Source organism: Taurulus bubalis (assembly GCF_910589615.1).
Source record: "Taurulus bubalis genome assembly, chromosome: 5".
NCBI lineage: Eukaryota > Metazoa > Chordata > Actinopteri > Perciformes > Cottidae > Taurulus > Taurulus bubalis.
Window position 1 is genome coordinate 4039834 of NC_136593.1, and position 27535 is coordinate 4067368.

The 27535-nt window shown below is 42.2% G+C and overlaps 3 protein-coding genes across 3 annotated transcripts; all 3 read right to left on the reverse strand.

The window, feature by feature from the left end:
* Nucleotides 1-1414: 1414 nt before the first annotated feature.
* ahcy (adenosylhomocysteinase) lies at nucleotides 1415-12500 on the reverse strand. The gene is made up of 11 exons (XM_079218948.1): nucleotides 12402-12500; nucleotides 9871-10061; nucleotides 8776-8851; nucleotides 8196-8348; nucleotides 7047-7159; nucleotides 6220-6427; nucleotides 4982-5069; nucleotides 4737-4854; nucleotides 4506-4628; nucleotides 3898-3969; nucleotides 1415-2246 (listed from the first exon to the last, which is right to left on the reverse strand). The coding sequence occupies exons 1-11, from the start codon at nucleotides 12427-12429 to the stop codon at nucleotides 2115-2117; spliced, it is 1302 nt and encodes a 433-aa protein (XP_079075074.1). The 5' UTR covers nucleotides 12430-12500; the 3' UTR covers nucleotides 1415-2114.
* A 4183-nt stretch (nucleotides 12501-16683) lies between these two features.
* On the reverse strand, nucleotides 16684-23513 carry chmp4ba (charged multivesicular body protein 4Ba). The gene is made up of 5 exons (XM_079217734.1): nucleotides 23268-23513; nucleotides 18172-18349; nucleotides 17859-17973; nucleotides 17604-17730; nucleotides 16684-17166 (listed from the first exon to the last, which is right to left on the reverse strand). The coding sequence occupies exons 1-5, from the start codon at nucleotides 23449-23451 to the stop codon at nucleotides 17102-17104; spliced, it is 669 nt and encodes a 222-aa protein (XP_079073860.1). The 5' UTR covers nucleotides 23452-23513; the 3' UTR covers nucleotides 16684-17101.
* A 1262-nt stretch (nucleotides 23514-24775) lies between these two features.
* LOC306736164 (ciliary microtubule inner protein 1-like) lies at nucleotides 24776-27193 on the reverse strand (the record flags this gene model as incomplete). Its single annotated transcript, XM_079217768.1, has 4 exons — nucleotides 24776-25000; nucleotides 26184-26279; nucleotides 26383-26464; nucleotides 27135-27193. The coding sequence occupies 4 exons, from the start codon at nucleotides 27191-27193 to the stop codon at nucleotides 24845-24847; spliced, it is 393 nt and encodes a 130-aa protein (XP_079073894.1). The 3' UTR covers nucleotides 24776-24844.
* Between the last annotated feature and the right edge of the window lie 342 nt (nucleotides 27194-27535).

The following is a 27535-nucleotide window of genomic DNA, read 5'->3' on the forward strand; positions in this document are numbered from 1 at the left end:
ACCTTCATGTCCTACAATGATGAAACACCTAGATCAATGAAGGGGATTATTACAATCAAAATATGCAAAATATGTGTATATATATATATACACATACACACACAAATACTGTATATGCATACACATGCACACACATACATATATATACTACTAGAAAATGATCTTGCCCTATAACCTTATATTCGCTTAGTCTTTTCTTATATATATGAATACCTTATGTATTATGTTGTAGTATTTTGTACTGTGTGTTTCATGTCTATCGTAGTATCTGCTCATTCTAAAGGAATGTGGATGAATTTGTAAACGTCTTCATAACCTCATTTCTAACTGTCCCGTGAATAAAAACGAGCTGTGTGCGACGCATCCACATTCCACGCGACCGCCAGTAACCGATAACCGTGAAAGAGTTTGGAAGTAACGGCTGCCACATTGCGCAACACTTTCCCCATTCCTCCTCCTGATGACTCGCATCTTATTTCCTCAGTGTATTCATTCATAAAAAAAATAAAAAAAACACAGCTCTGGGTTCTTTCCCCGGTCGGTGGTGCGTCCCACCACACAGCAGCGAGCCAATGGGGAGCGAGGAACCCTTTCGGTGGGGGCGGGACTTAATTAAGTCGTCTCCGTTTACTGCAGTTTGATTGGTAGGATATTGATCTCGCATTAGGGTCCTCGTATATAATCACAATGCCCGTATATGGATGTCATGTTGATGCTGCACATCTATACAAAATAAATTAATAAAATTGTGTGCAAAAGGTTTCGGTGTAGCCGACCACATGGGGTCGTTTAAATGTGTAAAGCCTTCCTTCAGTCAGACAGTAGGCAGGTTGCTGGAAGAGGAGCGGCGCCACACGAGGTCCGCAGCTGGGTTCAAACATCAGTGAGCATGGCTTTAATCCACACGGCCTTTATGCATTCAAACCATTGAATACATTACACTCATTTCACCCCGGCGACCCAGTATGAGAACGCAGTCTTTTCATAGTTTGTCATTATTTCTACGGGTTGTGATCAAAACTGTACCAACAGTTCATTAGCACCAGCTTTGTGTATTGGGTCAAAACTCATGTGTGGAATTTATTTATTTTTTTCTCCATAACTATCCCTCTGCACTGCTAGTGAGTGTGTTGTGCCAACGTTTAACTGAAAGAGAATTAATGGACAGTTAGCTTTTGTTTTCCAGATGCGTTTGATGGATCCGAGGGTTTATTCCAAACCAGTCATTTGTTTCCACTTCTTTTTTTTTTCAGAACACATCCATGAACTTCCTGACGGGATGAAACCACCCAGTGAGGTCCCAGCATGCGTCCTCATGATTAACCATCAACAGCTGGGCTTCCACGCAGCATACATTAGTTTTTTTATTTAATTCATCACACGACCATAAGGATGAGAAACAAATCGTTTTTTTTAAACTTCTTTTATTCGTCGCCGTCACACTCGACAGTTTGAATCCATCGCTTAGCTTCAGGCGCTAACCGTTGAGACTGAGCAGCGAGATCATCCTGATTGTACAGATAGAACCGGGGAGGCGTTTGGCCCGTTCAGTCAAATTAAAATCACAATAAAAACGAAAAGAATAAGACTTTGTTTTGGAGACAAAACCCCCGATGTGCGCTCCTCTTTACCCATCAACACCGAGCCTCTTCGCTCACTCCGGCGTTCTATAAGCGCCGCGTGGATGTGGACATACGGGGACAAGGCCGCTGGACACGAAACCGGTCGCCTGGATTACTTAAAAAAACATGAAGGAAAAAAAAAAAAAAAAAAAGAGACACAAACGAGCCAGAGGAAAAAAAAAAGCATCAGGGTTTATTTGTAGTCCATTGATGGAGAAGGAATGACAAACGAGAGGAATTCTCTTTAGCGGCCTCAGGTGCTTCAGAAGAGCGTCGAGGAGAAAGGAAAGAGAGCCGGTGGACGACTGAGGCATCGGATGTGTGACGAGGGAAATCCCTGAAACGTCGACGTTTGAGTCCAAAACCCACAGTGCAACCTGGCCATGTCAAACACTGAACCCGGCTACACCAACACCATCTGAGCCACGCCTCCTCTTCCTCCTCCTCCTCCTCCTCCTCCTCCCGTCTCTCCGCTGCGGCTGTACAGGGCTCTCAGTAGCGGTAGTGGTCCGGCTTGAAGGGCCCCTCGGCGGGCAGACCCAGGTACTTGGCCTGCTTGTCCGTCAGCTTGGTCAGCTTCACCCCCAGCTTGTCCAGGTGGGCGGCCGCCACCTGCTCGTCCAACTAGGGGACAGAAAGAGGAACGTCCCGTTAGAAAAACGTCCAAATGGATCAACAAGCAAACGGCAGTTTCCGCCAACCCCTTTTTGTCTCGGGCGTCTGCCTTAATAAAGTTATTGTGTACCCAAACTTAACCCTCCCAAGGACTTTATTGGAGTCGCCAAATCAGGTTGAAGAATTCCTTTCATTGTCTTTCATATCTGCATTTTTATTTATTTATTTATTTATTGGAGCCTGAATGTTTGTATGCATCAATGTTTTTCAGCAGATATAGCCGGGTACCGGTATTTAACATGAGATTTCAATAACCTGCAGAACCAGACGTGTGATTATCATATGTAAATATTTGTTTCTAATAAATGGCCCCTTCGAAGTGGGTTGTATTGTTTGTCATTATAAAAATAAATACAAAAAAAAGTGGGTCCACAGAAAATTTGTTTGGGAATATCTGGTTTCTGGTAGACCGAATAGGAAAAAGAAAAGAAAACGCACAATATGAAGTAGTATTAAATTATCCCAGTGTGCTCTTTTGATTTAATGTGGCAGGCGATTGTCTTCGCTTCTGGAGAGCAGCGGTCGCGAGCGAGGCTGCAAATATGTTGTTATAATAATGTTGTTTTTCTTCGTTTGACATTTTTTGTATTTGTTTTTTAATCAACCATCTCCAATATCATAGCCACAAGGACACGTCCTGAAAGAGTTCGTTTGGACAGAAAACCGTTTAAAACGCAAAATATTTAGTTGCAGAAAACAGGAAAAAGCTGAAATTATCACATCGAAGAGGACGGAACAAAATAATGTTTGATAAATGACAATTCGCTCAAATAAGGGTCACGATTACACATCAATACGTCACTCAGTTGACAAAAGTAAAGGTTGTCGCCGCCTGCGTAGCGACAGACTGCGGACGTCGTTTCTCACGCTGGAAATCTCGTCGACCCCGAAGCCGACAAACCAAACATCTCCCTGGAGTCGCTTTAACGGATTCATAACGCGATCCGGGTCGCGTCCTCTGAGGCCCAGTGCATACGAAGAGGCACTCTGAGGGCATAACCCCGGTCCACAAAGCTCGCCATCAACGCCGAGCACCAAATGAAAGCTGCTGCGTCCAACGGCAGCTTCCCGTTTCATTTTTTATTTTAATCTTTCAATTCCTGCCCTTCCTACGAACCCGGCTGCCTTTGATGTGACCGATCACTGGAAAAACCCATCACATCTGGGATTTCCCCCCACGGTTTTTAGGCTTTAGTGAAATACACTTCATGCCAAGATCACTGTCAAGAAAGAAGCGAGATGAGATCATCCCCCTGTTTTTATAGTCACCGCTAGATCTGCATCTGAAACGTATCTGTTCTAGAGTTCAACGCTTTCATTAAATAAGACTAACCTCCGACAACGCCAGCTACATAATTTGTTTATCCTTTTAAAAACAACCGTTCCCTTGGTCTCAGATTATTATCAGGGATGGAGATCAAATCTGGAAAGTGAAGACAGACACGGCCCCCCCCGAGTCGACAGACCCCTTATTTAGAAATGGCTCCACAGACGAGGGTTTTGGTGACAGGAGCGTTTCACTCCATCCTGAGGCTACAGGAGGACGTTTCTGTCCGAGCGATAAGAAACACAGTATCATCGTCACAGGGCGGCCACTGACCAGCTTGGGCAAGAAGTAGACGCCGATGGGGTATTTGGCCGTGTTCTCCCACAACTCGATCTGAGCCAGAACCTGAAGAAAGAAAATGTTCAATGAAGAGCAACAACATAAACATGAGAAATACTAACCTGCTAATACTGTGGAGCAAAACTGCAACAGTGCAACTCTTTCATTGATAAAAAGGTGTTCAGTCTAAGCTACCGTTACCCATTTATTATTATTCATTTGCCCTCTGGTAAATAGTGTGCATGTCTAGGGCTTTTATTGTGAAAGGCAAGACCCGAAGGAGTAGATTTGGTCTCTTCGTCGAGGTTGAAAGAAGCAATAAAGTTCTGCATCTTGGCTCAGACGGGACCTCCAGTGTTGTTTTACACTATAATACATGTTCTGAATAAAAGCTCTGGGTTAAATAAATTCTACCTTTTCCCAAGCAAGTATTACACTGTCTATGTTCCATGTGAAAGTATTGCATGACAAAACGAAAATAGCCAAATATACATTCTGTTTTTGAATGCAATACAACTTTTTTTTTTGATAATAAATAAAATATTAACGGTGCGAATGCCTTTACGAGACCTTCAAAGTGTCCATGCCTCTGGTCACTGTACCTGGTTGGTGAAGGAGTTGCTCATGACGAAGGACGGGTGTCCCATGGCACAGCCCAGGTTCACCAGTCGGCCCTCGGCCAGGATGATGACGTGACGGCCGCTCTTCAGGCGATAGCGGTCGACCTGAGGAAGAGGAGGAGGAGGAAGATCAGCACTTCAGTGACTCTGGAGAAGGCAGCTGCCGAGCTGAAGGTTAAGACGGCAGTGAAGTCTGGTTTCGGGTCTCCTGACCTGAGGTTTGACGTTGATCTTCAGGGCAGCGTTCTTGTTGAGCCAGCCGATGTCGATCTCACAGTCAAAGTGTCCGATGTTACAAACGATGGCGTCGTCCTTCATGTTCTCGAAGTGACTGAAGGTAACACACACAATGAGTACGAGAACCATGCGGCTTCTTGTTGTGGTCAAGTAAACAGTTTTTATACAATATGAGCCCACAAAAAAAAAAAAAAAGGAGCGTTGCATTTCAGATGACTTACTGTCCCTGGATGATGTCCTCGCAGCCGGTGGTGGTGACGAAGATGTTTCCTTCCTTAGACGCCTCGTCCATGGTGGTGACCTCATAGCCTAAGGAGCACCAGGGGAGAGGAGTTTAAATTCTTCCGCCCGGAGCTTTTTTTTTTTTTACAGATTTTTCGATAATGAGGAAGTGATTTTTTTTTTTTACTCAAACGCTTCTAGATCATCAACCACAGGTCCGATTTAATCAATTTAAACGGCTAAAGTACTGTAAACCCTTGTGAGAAGAGAACATTTTTTTTTAAAGATCGTTATATTTGTATAATTACGTAATTACGAAAGCTCCTCAACATGACAGAGCGATTATAACATTTCACTATTGAACTAATTTAGTACCCCTAACAACACTCATTTCTTTATTTCTGAACCGAAAAACATGATTTGTGGACTGGAAAGGCTTGAAGACATGTCATTGCTTGTGTTTATTGTGATTATTGTTGCATATTTGGATGCTTTAGGTCTTAATCTTTCTAAAGAGGTGCTGTATAACTCTGGGGCATGATGGGAAGGCACCAAAAATACAATTAAAAAAACTCTGGGAGCGACCGAGGACTCATTTTCTGATCAGACTCTTGACCATATTTATGCAGAAAATAAATAATATATATATTTTTTTTAAAAGGCAAGGAGTTGCTGATTCTTTAGAGATCAAGGACAATAGGGACTGGTATTCATATCAAGGTCATATGAGCTGTAGAAGCCCCAGGGTGTCCCCCTATAGGGATACCCTGAGGTTAAGCCGAGGACCAAGAGACCAACTCCTCTGTAAAAAAAAATAAAAATATATATATATATATATATATATATATATATATATATATATATATATATATATATATATATATATATATATATATATATATATATATATATATATATATATATATATATATATATATATATATATATATATACATATACACACACACATATATATATATATACATATACATACATCAACCCTGTAACACATACTTTGCTAGCTAGAGATCGATAGATAGATAGATAGATAGATAAAAATCTAATATATAAAAAAAAAGCCTCTATGGACAGGTGTTGGAAATTGGCGATGCACCTGTTTTTTTATGCATCGATGTACGTTATAAGTTATAATGTCACTGATGTCCACATGAAATAAATAAAGTCAAAACTATGGTTCATTCTCCGCTGAAACAATATGATATAATATATGCTTTACCCTCCATGGCCGCCTGCAGAGCGTTGATGGGGTCGATCTCGGTGACGATGACGCGAGCGCCGAACCCGCGCAGCGCCTGGACGCAGCCTTTGCCCACGTCTCCGTAGCCGGCCACCACGGCAACTTTACCGGCGATCATCACGTCCGTGGCTCTCTTGATGCCATCGATCAGACTCTCCCTGCAGCCGTACAGGTTGTCAAACTTACTCTGCAGGGAGCGGGGAGGCAAAAGAGAAGCCAACAGGTTATTTACATTAGTCAAGCTTCTTTTCCTGGAGAGAGACGAGTTCACACCGAGCGCCCGGTGTCGGATTCTTCCCTCTTCTTCCAGAAGTCAGAGCATTCTCATGACCCCCAGCTCAGAGCCAGTCAATTCAGATATTTTCTTTATAGACACTTGCAATTCAACAACAAGCTTAACAAAAGTATTTAAACACCATCAGGCTTCATACACATTCTGACCAACGGTTTTCCATGACAAAACATTGTGAAATCTCTGGTGTAAACATGAAAAAAGTATTTAAACTAATAATGAGAATACAAAGCATACAGTAAACCTTAAATGACTCAAATGAATGAGACGATAGTTTGATTAAAAGAATAAACATTTATATAGATGCCTGTATGTATGCCTGCTCATATTTTGAGCGTCTTTCTTTTAAAAGCATAAATGAACATAAATTAAATCCCAAAGGTTTTGGAAAAGTCATGGAAATTAGTTAAAGGACTTTTCCAGGCCTGGTAAGAACCATTTTAAAAGCCCATGACTTTTCCATGACCCGTCTATTGCCCCGCTAAAGAGGATTAAAGGGTTCGAGGCCGCGTACCTTCGTGACGGAGTCGTTGACGTTGATGGCGGGCATTTTCAGTTCTCCCTTTTTCATCATCTTGTACAGGTTGTGGACACCTGTGGTCGTTTCCTCCGACACGCCACGGATACCTGAAAACACGAGGTCGCGCCGTTACGGATCACAGCGCACACGTGGAGTCCTACTTTAAAAGTACTTGATGCACGAAGCAAGATGGAGGTCAATAAGATGTTTTCAATTCATAACAGATCCATCAGCGCTGAGGTTTTGGATAGTCGGGCCCTCAAGTGAACCCCAACGTCAGCGTGTCCATCATCTCCACCGTCGGAGCCTCCAGTCTGCTCAGACATCGCCTCTCACAAATAGCCCAAAAACCACATCATATAGCAGAATGCGGGCAATAAAAATACATATTTTGGGGTGCACATTGTGCGGTCCATATAATAAAACAGGATGGAGTTTTATGAGCGCCAAGAATCGTTTGCCAATTCCTCCAAATGGAGCCCTGGCGGTAATTGTGACGAGCGCGTTACGATAGTGTTGACATCTATTGTTTCTCTTAACAGCTGTGTCCCTTCTAAAAAAAAATAAAAAAAATCGCAGTCATTTAATAAAAACATGTTTTCTATGAGGACATAAAGACACAATATGCCTCAAGAGTCATCACGTCAACATGGGGTGATTTGTGTTAATTTAAATTAGATTTGTCTCTCTTTTGGTCCAGACTATGCGACAACGTCGGCCGATTGAACAAGAAAATTGATGAAGTCTCACAATCACAACATCCAGAGTATTTAGAACAGGAGGACACAGCTCCAAATATCAGTTAATGTATGAAAATATTTGCTGCAAGTGATGCAACAAGACAGAAGTTGCCGTGTGAACCAGCCTGTGTCGGACAACTGCCGCCATCTAGTGTCCAAAACCCTCCCACACAGCTTAGTCATTTACTTTGACGTTGCAGAGTGGGATTCTGGGACAACTTCTGGTCAAAATGAGTTCCCGCAGCACCAATTTTTATTACAGAAGCGCCTAGTTAGCTACCAAGCGGCGTTGACAGGCGGGTAAAGAGACGCCACAGGATCTTAGTTGTGGTCGCGTCTCTCTGAGTCACAGAAATCGTCCCGACAGCCACAGCGCAATGAAAGTGTGCGTAAACAAACCAACCTGCCAGCAGTTTGGGATACTTCTGGTGGACCATGTTGGTGAGGTCTCCTCCGTCGTCCAGGATCATGTTGAGGGGCTTGCCGTCCTTGAAGTACAGCGTCTGCTCGATGCACCACACGTACTCCTCGTCGGTCTCTCCTTTCCACGCAAACACTACATAAGAGGGGGAGGGGCACACGTGGTTATTGGACCGCTTTCTGAGCGCCAGGTGAGACTAAATCTAAATAGTCGGCGAGAGCGTCACTCAGAGTCCTCGTGAGTTGCAGAGTCTTGCAGAGTATAGGTATCACTAACAATAGTAGAAAGATAACATTTAGAACCTATGACACTGAAGTTAGAATGCCAAAAATTACTTTTCAGGACAGTGGTGGGGAAAAAAAAAAGTCTGGAGCCTTGTTATTGTCGTCAATTATAGATTCAAGATAGAAAAATCAGTACAGACGTGTCAGACTTAATAAATAAAATCGGCCCGATTTGAAGATTTTTTTTTTTTGACAGTGTAATATAGTCATAACACTGGTTGACCAGGTCTTTTCATAGTTCACAGACAGTTTACACAGGTGGAGGTGGTCGCCGTTACCTGGAACGCCGGTCTTGGCGATGGCGGCAGCCGCGTGATCCTGAGTGGAGAAGATGTTGCAGCTCGACCACTGAACCTGAGGGGAGAGAGACAGAGGAGAGAACCTCAGCAGCCGACTTCTCTCTTTTGACTGAGTTTGTGTGGATTTATCTATAAACGTACTAGAATTACATACTTTTAGGAGGCAGTGGATTTGAAGCTATGATTGAAGCTCATGTGTGTGTCTGTCGGTGAGAGCATCACTCAGTGAGTTGCTGAGCCTCAGTGCAGACTACCACCGTTAAGCTGTCAAGTCAATAAACATGCAATAATATGGCCGATAATAACTTTTTTTATCATGTTTTTAGTGGATGTGGTTTAATGGCACTAAACAAAATGAACAACGAGCATCTGAAGACTAAGTTAGGAGGATGTTTGCTTTATAATGACAACATCAATAATACTTTTAACAATCAAACTCACTACTCTCTCTAAACCAACAAAGACTGAAAGTGCTGCATGTGAAGACTCTGCTGCCATCTAGTGGACAAAACTGTCCACTGCAGCTTGAAATAAATCTTCACATGAGAATCTAAATGCTGTTGAGATGCATATAAAAGTTGTATAGTCAGTGTTGCGACAACAGACTAGGTACTACTGTAACGTAAGACACAATTTAAAGTTCACTTTTTAGAATACAACGAAAAACAAAAAGGTGGTATGATGGAAGGTAGATTTTTAAGTGACACTGCACTACAGAGTATCACCGCCACCAATGGGAGAGAGAGAAGCTTAATCAAGTCAGGGGAGGGAGCTGAGGTTATTCAATCTGTTGGTTCTCAGGCTGCTGGTTCCCACTGGATGAAACCAGTCCTGGTCAGACAGATAAAAACCAACAGAACAGAACACGCCGGCCTTGAGACGGACAGAGAAACCCCCCGAACTCACTGAGAGTTTGTTTAAACAAATCAATAAACTTGACCTCCCCCTTCCTCCCCTCAGTAATTGCTGCTGTGCTGCACTTTAAGGCAGAACAGTCCAGAGGTTACACTGGGCGGTTTATGAGTAAACCAAACGGACACTCTGATTATTAATGAGCAGCCGGTAAAACCTCACCTCAGCTCCGAGGTCGGTGAGGGTCTCGATGAGCACGGCGGTCTGCAGGGTCATGTGGAGGCAGCCGGCGATGCGGGCGCCCTTCAGCGGCTTGGTCTTGCCGTACAGCTCCCTCATCTTCATCAGACCGGGCATCTCGTTCTCCGCAATGTCGATGGCCTTGCGCCCCCAGTCGGCCAGGCTGATGTCAGCTAGGAGAGAGAGAGAAAGGGATGTTAACGCAATGACATGAACATACTCTTGCCCAAACTTGTTGAACCGGCACCCTCAGTCAGCCAGTGAAAGCTTTCCACTGCCAATGAGCTAGATTTCGTTAACCTTGAACAGGACCAGACTTATCAGTATGAATTTCAAAAACTAGTCATTGCATGCATTCAAGGTGATGTCCCACCGTACCTGTTAAATCTCTTTCTGAATTACCGACCACATTGAAAATCCACTGGCGTTTAAACAAAGAAGTCTTGAGAAAACATAAATCGATATCTTGGAATTTTTTTCCCCCAGGTGCATGTAAAATATGGTTTAAATTTCTAATACTGGGGGTGAATACCCACACAGCTGCCTTACAGTCCCTCCTTTCATTTCCAGACAGCAGCTGGTGCAGGGTGAGTTTAAGTGTTTTAGGTGCAATAAGGAGGAAAACTATGCTTTTAAAACATTACGCTGAAAATGAGACCGTAATCAAACGAGTCTCCTGATACCTATTGCACGAACGTGTCAGAACAAGCTAATAACGATGAATAAGAGGCGATGCATTGGCAGTGAGGGTACTGGGAACTTGCTAAACTTCACGACCTCGATCAGTTACGTCAAAGCCTGTGGCTCGACACTTCTTGTTTCTTTAGTAGCACTTTGTAACAAGCTGCTGATCATGTCCTACTAGGAAGCTAAAACTCCTTACAGACTAAAGATACCGTTGCAAAACAAAAACCTCATGCAGGAAGTGCTGCAGGTTTAACGCCAGGCTGAATGTAATTTAATAATAACCAGATATTATCATGATACAACAGAAAGCATCCTCAGTTAACGGGAAGCTGTGCACTCTGGTTCCCAGCTGCGCTCTACAACGCTGCAGGCAATCCAGGGTGCAAGTCCCAAAGTACAAGTCCATCCTCCAACGCTACCAGAGACCTGTGCAAACACACACACACCAAACCGGCACGGGCCTGAATGACCAGCCCGAGACAGGATTAGGTTCACACGGAGGTTGAAAAGAGGGACTCAACACGTGTGAATCATTGTGTGGTCCTGCATGGCTAGCAGAGCGCCAATGTTGGCATTTAACAGGCATTGAGGTTCAAATCCCAGCTAAAGCCTGCAGTATTAGTACACGTCAATTGAAAAGAGAACAAAGCCGAAATTAAGTTCATTGTTTTTTTTGCTGCTTTGATACCCTTCTTTAAAAAAAGAAATTATGCTTTATGAGAGTGGAACACACTCAAATTGCTTAATCATTAAAAATGAAAAAAAGGCGGCACTGCTTAAAGTAAATGAGTGACGGTGCATCAATCAACATGTCTGGACTCGACTGACAGTCACGGAGAAACTGACACTTGAATGCAGGTAGTTTGAGGAGAATGTTTGGACTTCGCCCTGCAGCTATCTCTCTGCTAGCAGAATATTGTGCAACTCCTTCTGCTTCTAACCAGCTGCTTCACAGCAGGCCAGCTAGTTCACTAGATAGGGTTTGCACAGTTAACCAACAACTGCAGTTATTTAAAATGAACATACATCTATTTTACATGCATTTTTCACCTGTATTCAGCTTGCTCTTAATTTCTAAAGGCGTTTTAATTCCTCAAAGCAAAGCTTGCACTTCTTTTCTGTTTGCTTTTCTACCTTTGTAGGTTTCCTTCACATTTATTAAGCCTCATTTTCTACCTTTGTATGTTTCCTTTACATGTATTACGCCTACTTTTTTCCTCCAAATTAATAAACTACAAAACAAACTTGTATTTAAAGCATTGGCCCCTTAAAGCCACTACACAGAAGCACCACGTGTAGTCCCAGCATTACTACGCTACGCAATACTGTGCAGCTCAGTCTCTGTCTGCTTCTGTCACTCATGATAATAAAAAAAACGGGGCGCGAGGCATCATGGGAATTGTAGTTCGAAACCAGTTCGGGTAAAGGGGGAGCCACGGCTGCGGCTCCACTAATAAACTACAACACCCAGACGCCGCGCACGTCGTCTCCGCTCAGACAGCCCATGCTCGGTGCTTACATGTCGATTCATTCTCCGATTTAACACGATGTACAAGCCGGAACCTAAAATGAACAACAACAAATGTGCTCATGAGAATGTACGACATGCATAAACCCTGTAATTAGCAACAGAAGCAGTCAAATATCGTATCACTGTTTCATTCCCGTCGTGGACTATTAGCTTTTTGGCAGCGAGAAGAGCCGTTACACGAATAATACCATGAACTTCCCAGCATGTTTGCTAACAAACCGCCATCGCGCCGGTCCCTCCTCCTCTGAAATGTATCTTATACGAACGGTTAAAAATGATAAATCTTGACTCTTACCAACTTTGTAGTTAAGTTTCTCAGACATTGTTGTTTTCTGGTGTTTTGTTTCGGGCAGGTTGAGGAGGCCGAGACGACGTGCAGAGGCAGAGAGAGGGAGGGAGGGAAGGGAAACCTGACGGCCCGCTTTTTATCACCTAGGGCCCTCGTGCAAACTCGTTTACGCAGCGGGGGCGGGGCGGGAGCTACAGCAGCCAATGGGAATCCAGAGCGGATCCCGCTCTGGATTCCCATTGGCTGCTGTAGCTCCCGCCCCGCGTGCGAGCGATTTGATTGGATAACGGTTGATGTGGGCCAGCCAGCAAATGATTAGCTTCAAGTACAAAATACGGATGCGCTCTGGATTCACATTGGCTGCGGAAGGTCCCGCCCCGCGTGTGAGCGATTTGATTGGATAACGGTGGATGTGGGGCCAGCCAGCCAATGATAAACTCAGGTGCGGTGTGGGGCGTTTTTAGAACAAGTTTTGACTGGACCTAATGCTGTGGACCTTGGTTTTTAAATATGTTACATTGTAATTATACTATCATATTTTATTCACTCAGTAGTACTGGGGTTGAAGGGTATTGTAAAGTATTGCAAGTATTGCACATTTTACCAAACACATACTGTAAAGTTCTTACCTGTACAAACAGTAAAGTTGTCCTGAAAGTTCTCTGAACTGAACTATCATGTTAAACACACAGCAAGTGCATGTGCAGCAGGACTGGGCAATGGGTCACCACCATAGGGGTCAGACACCTGCGGCGTTCAGATGAAACGGCCTCAGCCGATGTGGAATGTAAGCGTATGGAATGTAGACCTTTTTGCTTCGAGCGGTTTCAAGACGTGTGTGATCAGGAAAGTTCTCGTACTAGAAGATAAATTAGTGTGTATTCGGTCAGGACTATTGGTGCTGTGTAATGGGCCACTAAGAGATTGATAATGGGTGAAATTAACTACAAAAATCTATTAAAAAAAAGCACATGGGAGATACTGTACCAGTCTGACTCAGGGGCTTTTATCGGTGAAAATGGCCAAGAAATTAAAAAGGCAATAAAAAAAAAAGCACCACGGAGCTGAGAAAGCACAAATAATAGTTGCGCAACAAGGTGTTGCAACAATTGCAGCAGAAGAGTCGTCTCCTTCCTTTGCAGTGCAAAGATAACGATCTCAATATAATTCACGTATTAAAGTATATTAAATGATATTGTAATAATATCCAGAAGAGACTTTTTATTTGCACAGCACCTTTCATACATGGGACGCAGCAATAAATGGTAAGATGAACATTTAAAAAGATATATTACACTGTGTTGGATCAGTGTGTGCACTAAAAATAGCCGTTGCTCAATCTCAACTCTGACCCCAGGAGCTCCTCCACGCGTGTCAAGTTGTTTTTCAAACATATTCAGAAGCTTCACAATTATCTCAGAAGGAAATAGGATCGCTTTGACTGGATGGAAGCGTTAAAATACTGCAAAGAAGATACTTTTACTTAAGTTGACGTTAGAATGAAGGACTTGTGTTTTTGTATTAGTTGTACATTGTGAGTTACTTTTTCTACACACATATTAAGATGCCCAACAATGAGCAGAACAAGAAGAATCAGAGATGCATTTCAGTCTAAATTCATATTTTAACCGGTTTTGATGTAGATTAAAATCTGTAGAACAGATGACTGATATAAAAGAGACACATTTCCTGGTGAGGTTGTCTGTTTTTTACTGGTTTGCTCACGGATATGAGATCACACAGCCTGAGGCAGATCAAACACCGGTTTCCAAAGTAAATATCCCTGATGAGTAATATTCACGTATTCATGTGGTCATTTCTGAGGAGCCCGGTTTGCCTCTGGCAATGAGAACGTATGGAGGGAGCCGGGAGGAGCCGGGAGGGGAAGCCTCCAGTTAAAAAGGCGCTGAGCTCAGCACTCTGGTAGAAACACTAAATATACTGCGGCTAATTTTAGGGGCTCGGTTCAAGCGGCCTCGGTCAGGACCCCCAGGGACCCCCAGGGACCGCCACCCGATCGGGTCTCAAGTGCCGCACCGTTGAGTCTAAACTGGAGGTCAACACTCAAAGGGAATAACGCTGTCCTTGTAAATATGATTATTTAAACCAGTGGTTTTCAACCTTTTTTCAGTGATGATAACCAGTGCAACATTTTGGTTGAAAAAATATGTAATACATGTGCTGCGTCTGATTTAATATAGAATATATACAATTATCTTCATGAACTTACACTTATATTGTATTGAATATTTTTAAAATAAATATTTTTAAAGGATTTTTTGAATGGATACAAACTTTTTATATATATATATATATATATATATATATATATATATATATTACATCTCACACGTACCCCCATTTGAGAACCACTGATTTAAACAATAGGATTATTCCTATTTTTTTATTTTATAACTTTTATTATTATGATTAAAACTGCATTCAAGCTTCGTGAACTAAAGTGCAATAAGTCAAAAGCATTAAATGAATGTCTACAAGGTAAAATATGCCAATCTGCACACGACAATAAAGACTTTCATTCCTAAATTACACACAAAACTAAATATATATATTTAGGTCGTCAGATTTCAGTGAGTTGTTAAATCTTCATGACAAAAAAACATGTGGAAACAAAGAAAGACTGAACAGAGTGATATTATATTATATATATAGTTATACAACAGCAGCCTCTTGGCAGCACACACTGGTTCTGTTGAGCGGTCTACACGTCGACGTTAGCCGCAAGCTAACCGCTAAACATGTTGCCTTAGTGATTATACTCATTTCCCCTTCTGTCCACGGAAACATTTAAGTGTGGTTGATAACACATTATTGACGACTCATCACATAAATACCTCTGAAGGGGGGAAGAGAGTCGTATAGAAACAACTGGATGCAAATCACAAGATAATGTAAACATTCCAGTCGGGTTTCAGAGCCAATCGGAGCGCTGAAACACAAGAGTAATTAATTATCTAATATTATCTAAACCATTGGCATATTATGCAAGTTTCTTCTCAACAGCCAGTCTCGATATAGCAGGACTGGGGTCGACCCGCTCGCAACTACTTTGCGCACAAAAATGAGCACAACTTTCACATCTCCACTTCATTTAATTCTTTTATTTAAAGATGTACAGTCTTTTACAGTCTCGACGCCTCCATTCAGGAGGACAGGAAGTAGCGGCTCGCAGCTTTAAGCCGCGAGCAGAAGCTTGATCGTGAAGACGAACGTGGAGACGACGCGTCTCGTGTTCAGAATCAGTTTCGAACGACAAGGCGAGTGAAGAGCAAATGGAGAAAGAAAGAAAAAAGAGAAAGAATCCAGCTCACCGTCTCAATTTGACTGAATATTCACAAGAGGTCACGGTGTCAAAAGGCTGAAAAAAACTAAACAACCCACCAACACACACACTATCAAATAATCAAGCGATTATTATTCAACCAACGTGTGGTTTTCTCAGAGTACGTCGCTGTGAGCCAGACGGACAAGGCGCTGGAGGTGTCAGGCACGTGACATCAATCTATACGGAGGAGCGAGGCGCTGCAATGAACCCTCTGGCGGCCATGTTGGAAGTTTACAACTCGTTTTAAATGGTCACAAAAACTAAAATAAAAAAGGTCGTGAATGACCGAGCTACGGGATCAAGGAGGACAGGCTTCCCTCAGGCAGAAAATGAAATAGTAGAGACAATAAGATGCATTATTTATTTGATATGGGATTTGTTTTTAAATTCTATTTTGATTATTTGGTATTCAGTTTTACAAAAGAAAAATAAGCATGCATGCATTGTTTTACAACGTTTGTACACAGCTCAGAAAAGATTAATCCAAAAGAAAATATGTAAGAATTTGTTTTCAATGTAATTTTGATGAAAAAAAAATTAAATAAAAAGTAAAAACGTGATAAGAAGCCCTTTCTATTAACCACACGTGAACTTTTAGTAGTTTAACTGATTCGATTCAAAGAGCATGATGGGAGACCGAGGCGGTTCTGGATGACTGATCCTCTCTTCTCAATGTGTCCCCAACTGCTGTAATAAGTATGTTTTAGCTTGACAGCGATATTTCTAACATAAAGTCCAACATTTCCACTATTCATCTTCAGCGGAGACGGTGGGTCGTCATCCTCCATGTAGAAGAGCAAAGAGATGAAAACGCAGGAAGCAGAAGAAAAAAACAAGTGCTGAATCATGTCATCTTTGCCCCACCCACCCATCCCCCACCCTATTCTTCACAGTCCTCCCCAAAAAAAAAAAAAAAAAAAAAAAAAGAAGAAGCCATGTCCTGTTCCTCCACACACCCTCCCCTAGAAGTATGCACTTGCACCCTCCTCCGCGTTCAAGTAGCCTTTTTCCTCTTCGATATACTCAACCACAGGCTGCGACATTTGCTTTGCAAACCCTCTGCCCTTTAGAGGCGCGCACAGCCGGAGCAGAAGACATTCGTACCGTGACATTAAATCGGGGAGGAGAAGAGCCGGGGTTTCTTTCATTTTGAGTCAGTGGATATGTGCACAAGTGCGTACTTTAGGGGTTCGGGGCGTGGGGAGATATTGAGTGGGCTTTGAGACGGAGCAGCATGCTAGCAGCCAGCTCAGCAGCCCAGAGTCCCCGTCTCGGTTCCAGATGTCTGGGAGCAGCCCGGTAGCACAGAGACCGCCGGGAGAGGGGCACCGGCTAGCTAGCAAGGGAGGCGCGAGCTAGCTTAGTTAGCCGCCCAGGCCTCGAGGTCCGCCATGTCGTCCTCGTCTTCCTCCTGCTTCTTCTTGGCTGAAGAGCAAAACAGAAATAAAACATGTATTCAAGTTATTGTGTTTTCAATTTATTAATTTCAATTCTATAACATATGTATATATTTATTTGTTTATTCTTTACTATTTATTATTTAAATACATAACTGTATTTTTATTTTTTTTCACTTATATTTACTTGCACCTTATCATTCACCTGCACCTTTTATTTATCATAGAACCTCCTCATCTTTGCGTGTGTGTATAATTCTTTCCTATCCTTGTCTTCATCCATTATTGTTTGTTTCTTAATTTCTTTATTTGTTTCTTAATCTCTTTATATGCCGCTCTTTGCCTTCTTAATTACCCCTCGGGGATAAATAAAGTTTTTCTGATTCTGATTCTGATTTTCTGATGTTGACTCTTGTCAAGTCAATGTTTTTTTCATTTATTATTTATTTAAGCAACATGTAATACCCGGCCTAGACGGTAGTGACGTAGACGGTACGCTGGGGAGGGGAACGTCCTCCGTTCCTTGGATCTCCAGAAGATTCTTGTCCAGCTCTTCCTGTTCCAGCTCCTCCAGCTCAGCCATGAGATCATCCTGAACACACACACACACACACACACACACACACACACACACACACACACACACACAGTTATTTTATAACGAAAGGCTCATTTCTTTCATCCGAATTTAGAGTTTTCTACCGATTCCTTCGCTCTCACCTCGTCGAAGTCATCCCCGAAACCGATGGGTCTCGAGATGACGTCGGAGATTTCTTGGGCCACTTCCTGTTGCTCTGTGATGTCCGCCATCAGATCGTCCACCTTGTCTATGTCCCTGTGGACCAGGAGAGAACAAGAGAGAGAACAAGAGAGAGGAAGTGAGGAACATAAACACATGATGGACCGCGTGACATTTAGATACGTCGGCTACATCCCAAAGGTAAACAAGGAAGGAGAAAACCGCCACAAGTATCCAGAGTATTGAGAGTTACTGCGCTACTTACAACCTCAACATGCGTCTAAAGGCTCTTACATGTTTTCGTGGGCGGCCTTCATGGCCTTGGCGGCGTAGCCCATGTTCTTGAGCACCTCCGTGTTGGTGTTGGCGTTCTCCAGCGCCTCCCTCTGGAACTCGATGGTGGACAGCGTCCCGTCGATCTGAGCCAGCTGCTTCTCGTAGCGCTTTTTCCTTTTCAAGGCCTGCAGAGCCGCTGGACAGAAGAGAGGAGGCGAGACACGTGAGTTCAGAACGACCGCTATATATATATATATATATATATATATATATATATATATATATATATATATATCTCGTCATGTCGTCCTCGTCCTCGTCTAGATAGATATATATATATATATATATATCTATCTATCTATCTATCTCTTTCATCCCTGTTGCTTTTTCATATATTTAATCTTGTGTGTTTATTTGTATCTGTAAACTGTAAGTTGTAAGGCGCTACTACGACAACAACTCTCCCCTTGGGGATTAATAAAGTATCTATCTATCTATCTATCTATCTATCTATCTAAGCCTTGCTTTCTACAATTATTAAAAGTACTTAACTTCACTCAATCAAAGCCAAACTTCGCACAGATACACTTAACATATATGTTAGGAGCTATGTTATATATTAAATTCAAATCTAGTTACGATAAGAAAATACAACTTTTAATTATTATTCTTTTGCAAAACATTTGAGTTTTTCTTAAACCAATATACCAGTAACACATATATGAATGTATTACCTATGTTCCCAAGGGCTTTCTATATATTATACCTTTTTTAATTATTCAAATAAGTCTTGTGGTTGAGGAGATAATCAGAATTTAGTACGGATATATAAACCATTCAGTTACACATGAGGTTAAGGAGTAAATTAGCATTTAAAATGTGGAGCTCGTGATTAAAAAGAGAGAGGCTACATCCACAAGGCAACCTTTGAGGACGCATATCACATGACGGTGTAAACAGGAAGCAGATTTGTTAAATATGTTTTTACACACATTGCAGTTTGTTTAGTTGCAGAAAAAAACATTGCGGAGGAAGAACGGCAAAGGTGAAAAGAGGGACGAGAGATTTCTTCGCTCAGACCGACGACAAATGTCAAACTGTCGCTCCGAGTCATGTGATCGGGGGTCGACTCAGGGGAAGGACACCTCGTGGAGAGAGAAACAAAAACACAAGAAACAAACAGACGATTCAGTAACGGAGGAGCTGCACCGGTGGGCCTTCTGCTAATGTGTGACGATGCAGCAGCGGTTCCCTGCGTTTAGTGTTTGAGGACAGATTGGGAGCAGCAGAGAGACGTCTGTGTTTGTCCCAAATGGAGCTCGACTGGTAATCTGATCAAATCCCATCTGAGCCAAATCTCTGCATGCAGACGCAACACGCTTCAGTCGGGCCTCTCCAGGACAAAACTCATCAAGCACACGGAAATCTGGTCTCACCTAAATACTGAGACAACACCTAAATACTGTAGGAAGGAGAACCTGAGGCAACTGTTGGGTTGACTGGGACCACTGGGAGGGTCGCCTCGCACTGGTTTTGATTGATGAGTGATGAAAAAGTGCTTTGACAACTAGTTAAGTCATTTATACGTCGATTATCAGATTTTTTTTCAAATAAATCCACAATAATTCTGACAATAGATTCATTCTTAGAAGATTTTTATTATTTATTTGATGACAGTAAACTGATTATATTTTGGTTTTCCTGTCAATTCAGGCTATTTTCACAATATTTCACAATAACAGTTAACTACTCATTTCTGCATAGCTGCCACTGAAACTAACTTCCTGCTGCCAGCTAACATTCTCTCATTCACTAATCTATGAACCAACTTATTGTTACAGCTCTCCTTTTATTCCACATGTACTGTACATCCCATATCCAGCATCTCTCTGTGAACTTTCGCCTTAAAACAACAACGCAGGAGCGATTGTCTAAACCGTGACAGGGAATTCCCTGCTGGTGCAGCTGAGTCATCATCATGTGAGCAGAGGGAGGAGGAAGAGGAGGGAGAGGACGGCGCTCTGAGAGCAGAAGACCTGCCGCCGCCCTCTTGAGCAGCAACAGGTGGCTGAGGCGATTCAGTGGGAGGCCGCCTGTCAAGATGTGCATATATCGTTTGCACATCTATGAGCGTGCCTATTACATTATTATATGCCTGTTAAGATGTGCATATATCGTGTTTTTATGTCGGTTTACTCGTGTACAAATACGCACACTATGAGCTTTGTTGCGGCCACCACAACGCTTTCCCCGTTCTGGACAAATGTAGTGTTTTAGGAGCGCAGGTGAGAGTATTTAGGCTCAGATCTCTCTCTTTATAACTGGGTCATTCTGAATGACCTGAAAAATACCATAAGGTTTCCTGTTCATGGGACTTTTTTTGTGAAATGTGGTTTCTGCAAGTTAGCAGGTATTTTAGACTGAAATAGCTCTGCAACGTTCATGTATTCATGGAATCCAGAGCATGAATCCAGAGTTTGACGTTTGAGGGCTATTGCCATTCAATTCAGTAAAACGTAAATAATGTTGGTGGCTAGTTTTGGTCATAAAAAAGCGAAATACTAACACGCAACTGGAAGAATATTTGTAAATAACTGGGAAAGACGCAAAGACGAATATGTATCCAGTATGTGTTGGTCCACCAGGAGCCAGACAGCAGCTGACTGTTCCAGTTTCATCGGATTATATCAGCAACCGGCCCTATTCCTGGACTGATAACGTCTTTACGCAACATTACACAAATCCTTATTTGATTATCTTGGCTGCAGAGTTTGAATTCAGACCGCTCCCCTTGGATTTCAGGTCACTTTGATGCTGTGAAGCTTTGTTTTCTCTGTTGTCCTGCTTCCTTTTACAGTAGCGACTGTCTCTCTGCATGAGGTCCAATTACCAATCCTATACGTCAGCATCAGCGCTGGAGGCTTCCTCACCACTGTGACCGACACTGGGATCCATTAACTGGCTCCACTGGCGTCATTCTTACCGGAGGAAGAGGCTAGATTGTTTGTAAAAACACACCAGCGTCCTGTTATATAACCATTTTCTCACCATGATGTCATTCTTCAGTCCTTTTCGTGATTGTTTTAACTCTCTTCAGCTTGGAGGAACAACTCAAGTGGGAAATCTTCAAGTCAAAAGGCCTTAATAAAATCGAGACGGACGAGAAGTATAGTAGTTTGAGAGGCCGGAGCATCGTAAAACCCGGTTGTAACAGAGTTCACAGAGGTCGGAGTGTTTGTGTCGTGCATTTTTCCGTTGCGTCACAGGTTTCTCAGCAGCCGCAGCTGGCGACCCGGCTGCACGTAAACATGGGTGCGTCACTTCATGTTCTGTTGCCAAAAATATCCCGTTAAACGGTATCATCACAAGTGGAGCCGAATTATTTAAACACCACAAACCGGAGCCGGTTGGTTGCAAAAGTCGTGCCAGTGTGTTTTTCTACACGTTAAGATTTCTGCCAGGTGTAAATCATTTTATTCATTTATTGTTTTTTTAAACAGAATCAATGCAAACGGTCTGAGAGGGTTGACATCAAACTGAACAAACCGGTTCAGTCGGCAGCCCGCTAGCTCGTTCAGCAGAGACGCTGCTGTTCATGTTCATAGAAAGCTACGGAGGCCATGTTGGTCCTCATATTTTGTTTTCATTAGAGCAACATCCAGCCAGGCTATATCCCAGCATGCATCGGCTGAGAGACCACCACAGGGTTAACAGGTGTTATATCTGAGAGTTGATTCAATAAGAATCGGTTAAAAACTATAACGAGGAGCAGATTAATCTGGTCATAATGCCCCAGAATCAGCTAATGTGACGATCCCCAAATCAAGTGCACATTTCATCTGTGGATGATAATGTTGTGTTTTTCATAACTTTTACCAAATGGAGTTAAACTATCACCCGAAATGAATTGTGGTTAACGTGTTTCAGATCTTTTTATCACTCAAATCACAGCACATTTGCCACTGCGTTTGACATAAGCCCACATTCCTGGGAGAAGAACCACCAGCTTGCACATATAATATTGCGCTATCTATTGTTTTCCTCTCATGTGTCGAGGTCAAGGAGCAAATTATTGCTGTAATAACTTTCCAGAGTTGGTAAATAATTCCCCAGAAGAGTAAAATGATTGGTTCCTCTTCTGAATCAACTGCAGGCCTCGTCACAGCGTCACAAACAAACACAAGAACAACTTGTTAAAGCATCAACGGGAGTCGGTCGTTGGTAACAAGTAGGTAGCCCTTGCCTCGCCCCGTGACGAACGTTTCTTCCTAGGTAGAAGATAAGATATCTGTCCAAAGATGACGTCATTTTTATACGGTATATAAATACATAAAGATTTGAAGGCGGTCATCGCTATCGCTACCTGCCATCTTTGTTTGTCGAGTCACTCCTGGGAGAATGAGAACTAAAGAATCAGATGGTTAGAAGACCGTCACTAGATTCTGGCAATATGTACAGCACCGCTTTTGAAAAGCTTATTTGTTATCAAAACCTACTGAATAACTAAACTCAAATATAAAAATGAAACACACATGAGATTCACCATCTGTGTGTCAGACAGACGTAACAGTAGTGTAAATACATTGTGGAGAAATAGAAAGGACAACAATCGAGTATGAACATGCGATATTATTGACACATTAAATACACCTTGATATGTGTTTTACCTGTCAGTAAAAGCACGTGGTAGGGCTATTTTTGGCTGGTTGACATTGAGTCAGTGAATTTGAAACACGTTGGAGTTGGTTAGACTAATTGAATGTGACAATAAAGCAAAGTTTGTGTGTTTACAACTATGTTTTTAGCTCATTTAATGTTTGAAATGTTATTTTTTTTAGAAGTTTTATTTGACAGCATTGGTGTCCTTCGTGCAGTATTTTTTGTTGTAATCCCCTGGGGCAAGGACTCATATAGAAAAGGCTTTTAAAAATGGAGTCAGGCGACCGTGTTGCCGACTTGTGTTCAGGCATCCCGTCGGCCGCCTACTTCCCGGTTCCGTCCCCGTCGCGAGCCCGCGGGGCCTAACTCACGAACTTAAGTGTCGGGTTTTAATTAACCCGTCAAAAGCCACAAACTTTATCCTCACACACACAACAAAAACGCTTTTTCCTCACCTCGTTTGTTTTTCGTGCCGTTCTTCTTCGCCGTCGCGAGCTCCAGGTCTATTTTCTTTTCCAAAAAATCCTGTTTCTTGGCCAACATCTCCTCGGTCTCTCGGAGTTTCTGGATCGCCTCCTGGGGTGTCGGCCCCTTCCCTCCCTTTCCCCCGCCGCCGAACAACTTACCGAACAGCGACATGTCGGTACTGAACGCGAAACAAACGGTAACGGACGAGTTTAACCGACACTTCGTGGACGCCGAACAGGTAAACCGGTGACCCGCCCTGTTGCCTCTCTCTCTCTCGTCAACTATCGTCGCCGAGCCGCAGGGCTTCTGCCGCTGCTGCTGTTGTTGTTTTTTTGTGTCTCTACTTCCGGTCTTTTTCCAGAAGCCACCTCGTGATGTCATTACGTCAGCGCTGTTACGTGACTCACGCGTGAGACGTGTCGTCATGGTTTCAGAGGGGAATTTCACAGATGACAAGGCAGTGTTTAAAAATATATTTTGTTACTCAATCAAATCGTTCACATGCAGTATTGAGTAATATTTTAATATGTAATTTGAGAGGAAAACTCACACAATGCCTCTAAAATCATTAGACACTGCCAGATGTATGAGATGTTGCTTAATTGTTAGTACATTATATATATTTATATCCCTAAAAAATTATATTTACAATTCTTATTATGGTAATATTCAATTCAGTATATTTTCGAGGACTTTGCAATATGTACACATACGACATCCTCTAATATTGGTATAGTTCCTGTTTCCAGTGCTAATAAGTAGCTAAGTACATAAGTACTGCACTTTGTAAATTGATGGTACTTGTATAATTTTATCTTCCCTTAAAGTCCTACTTTTACTCCACTTTAATGATAAATGAATGGTAATACATAACTAAGTGCATAAGTACTGTACTTATACATATTGATGGTACTTGTCCCGATAAATCAAATTTGACTTTATTTGTTAAGTCAAATTTGATTTGTATTAATATAATAATGCTAATATTACAACATTCATTTCCTGTCATTGTACAACAGGTTTGTTCAACCAAATCTAGTTTGTAGTCTCCTTTTGGTGCATATAAGAAAAACACATACAAATAAAAACTACACTATATGTGGATGCATTTAGGAGTCTCAGCCTGAGGGATCTTTCTCCTCCTTCTTCCACCACTGCAGAAATACAGCATGTAGCTTTCATGTCGTATTGAAGAAGCATGCATTTAACTTAATTAATTAAAAAATAAGACCATAATCTCATGTTCATAATGTTTACTGAGGGAATAAATCAAGTGAGATGTAGAGCCATTTATATAGACTTCTATACAATCTGATTTATACAGGAGTCGCCCCCCAGTGGCCATTAGAGATAATGCAAGTTGAAAGTACTTTGGCTTCAGTTTCAGACCCTGGAGGTTGTGGAAAGACATTAAAAAAGCATTTCCAGACCATAAAATAGGATGCTTTAATAAAAATGCATATAATCTCATGATTGATTTCATTAGTGTCTTTATTTAATGCTGCATCTCTGGAGCTCCACGAGTCAGCAATGAGCCTAGAAGACACAGAACGGTGTTTTCCACTCAGCTACAGGAACCGAAAGGCCAGTCCATCTCCTTCATTAGACTACGCCTGAAGTGACGCACCGGGGCGTACTTCTGCAGCTGGAGATGGGAATGCCCCAAACGCCAACCAACCACGGCCTGAGAGGTCTGAGGGAATGGAGGAGGGGGTCCAAGCTGAAGGAAACACAGACGCATGGGCGGTGATAGACATATAGACATATATATATATATATATATATATATATATATATATATATATATATATATATATATATATATATATATATATATATACACAGACAGATAAATAGATAGACAGACAGATAAATAGATAGACAGACAGACAGACATATACAGTATATACCGTAAAAGTCGGGTTACAAGCCGCTCCTTCCTCCGGTCAGTGTCCTGCTGTAGCAAGCTGGGAGCAACGCTAGCTAGCTAGCGCTGCTGCTGCTAGCTCCCCGCTGCTGCTGCTACTGCCCGCGTGCCCTCTGCCCAAGTCGGGTGTCAAGTCGGGGCTGGTCCCGCTACCTTCGGTGGTTGGAGCTGGTGGGGAGCTAGTGGGGAGCTAGCGGAGCGCTAGCGGAGCGCTAGCGGAAGTTAGCGGGGAACTAGCATGAGCGCCAGGTGGCTACAGCGGGGAGCAAAAGGGGACACTGACCGAAGGTAGTAGCGCTGTGTAACCTGACTTTTACGGTATATATATATATATATATATATATATATATATATATATATATATATATGTATATATATTGAAGAGAATTTAATGATTTATATGTTGTACTGCCTTACTTTGACTAAAGTTTCATGTCCCACTTATACTAAAGAATGTGTCTCGAAAGCTGAGCGAAGCTGAGAAGCCACAACTGGTCAAGTTCTCAGTCGCTCTTGACCTTGGCTGAACAGATAAGATACAGACAGACTGTCTTTGCTGCTGATGTCAGCTAGATGTCTGAATTACAGACGGACTCAGCTCCCTTTTTCGCTACTAAGACTGAGACAAATATGGAAGTCAGATAAGGGGGAGTCTCACAGAAATGGGATAAATATCCATTGTTCTTAGAGAACGGGGCCCACTCTCATTCTGGGGGTGTGCTGGCTGTGTGCAGACTGTATGCAGAGCAGACCATCAGGGGAGCTGAGTCCAAGGCCTTGTAGGTATGCATTTCATGTATGTGTGTAATTGCTAAATAAATAACCTTAACTGTAATATAACCTGTTCTGTCAATTCTTGAACACTCGAGGAATATCCTGGCGAGGAGGATTCCTTTTCAATATACAGATAGACAAATAGATAGATATACAGACATATAGATATACAGATAGATAAATGAACAATTAGATTGCGTACATGTGTGTTTTCTTTTGGAGGGGTCGGAGGTCGAACTGCCAAGTGATGATGCTTCTCTCTCTCCGCCTCCTTCAGCTTCACACTCTGCCTCTCGCACTGAAACACATCAAACAGAAACAAGGTCTGTTTCCTTTCTTCCTTTTTTGTTGTTCCATGTTTCAGTGTCTTGTGCACTCGCTGTGGTACTTTTTCATCATACCTCTCTGTAGACCTCTTGCAGCAAGCCCCACTTGTTGGGCCAGGCTTTGGCCGAAACCTGCTCAGCTTTTAAATGTGCCTTCCTACACACACACACACACACACGCATGCACGCACAGACAGACAGACAGACAGTTTCATTGTATGAGCTTATATCCCCAAATTAAAAAGATCCTTCAACAATATAATATATTTTATGTTGTAATAACATTTTTATGTTACTGTTGCACAACAAAGAGTGAATCATTTTATCCCCCAAAAAATGATGTTACAATGAAAAAAATCATAATATCTAATTAAAGTGATTTATGTTCCTCGTTATAATGACGCATACAAATCTCATTAATAAGAGGAACCTTTTCTCGGTATGATAAGTTAGTCTAGCTGTATTTATTAAAGCACATTTCATATCCAACACAATCAAGATAAAGATGAAAAGAAAAGGAACCAGAAGTGAGTGAAATAATAATAATAATAATAATAATAATAATAATAATAATAATGCTAATAATGTGAACTGTAATAACGATACTAGTCATTCACAAAAAGCATAAAGGAAGACAAAGCTTGTATTATTTAAAACAAAATAAACGTTTTAAGAACGTTTTAGAATCCCCTCAACATCACAAACAACTAATATTATAATCATGACACCAGTCATTCACAACAAGCAGGAAGACATCTTATATATTAAATATAATAATGTTCCCTTCTGATAAAGAGTGAAGTGGAAGAAGCAGTTTGCAGGTTTACCAGATTTCATCCTGATGCACAAAGTTGACGGGTTCAGATGTTCGCTGTGGATCCGCCATCTGTCCTGACCAGTGTGTGTGTGTGTGTGTGTGTGTGTGTGTGTGTGTGTGTGTGTGTGTGTGTGTGTGTGTGTGAGAGAGAGTCTTTATCTCCGTCCGGCTAATGTTTCACCTGTGTGTAAGTCACACTGACAGACCTGTTTACCGCTCGCCATGGAGACGGAGTTCCCACCGTGACAGACATACATCACTTCTCTCCTTGTTCCCAGAGAGCGTAACCGTGGCGACGGTGGGATGGATCCACCGGAGGGGGGAGTCGGACATGTTTGAGTTTTCGGTCACGCTGCAGTTGTTCAGGCTGAAATGTCTCCACAAAGCAAAACTAAACAAACTAAACTGAGT

Bases quoted from the DNA above. Each gene is read 5' to 3' on its own strand.
- ahcy (XM_079218948.1), bottom strand. From the start codon at position 12,429: ATGTCTGAGAAACTTAACTACAAAGTTG. The intron at 8,852-9,870 runs GTGAGGTTTTAC...CTCTCCCCTCAG, and splicing joins TCACCGACCTCGGAGCTGAG to GTTCAGTGGTCGAGCTGCAA. The intron at 2,247-3,897 runs GTCAGTGGCCGC...TCTGTCCCCTAG, and splicing joins TCTACTTCTTGCCCAAGCTG to TTGGACGAGCAGGTGGCGGC.
- chmp4ba (XM_079217734.1), bottom strand. From the start codon at position 23,451: ATGTCGCTGTTCGGTAAGTTGTTCGGCGGCGGGGGAAAGGGAGGGAAG. The intron at 18,350-23,267 runs GTGAGGAAAAAG...TCTTCTGTCCAG, and splicing joins CGGCACGAAAAACAAACGAG to CGGCTCTGCAGGCCTTGAAA. The intron at 17,731-17,858 runs GTGAGAGCGAAG...GTGTGTGTTCAG, and splicing joins TCGGGGATGACTTCGACGAG to GATGATCTCATGGCTGAGCT.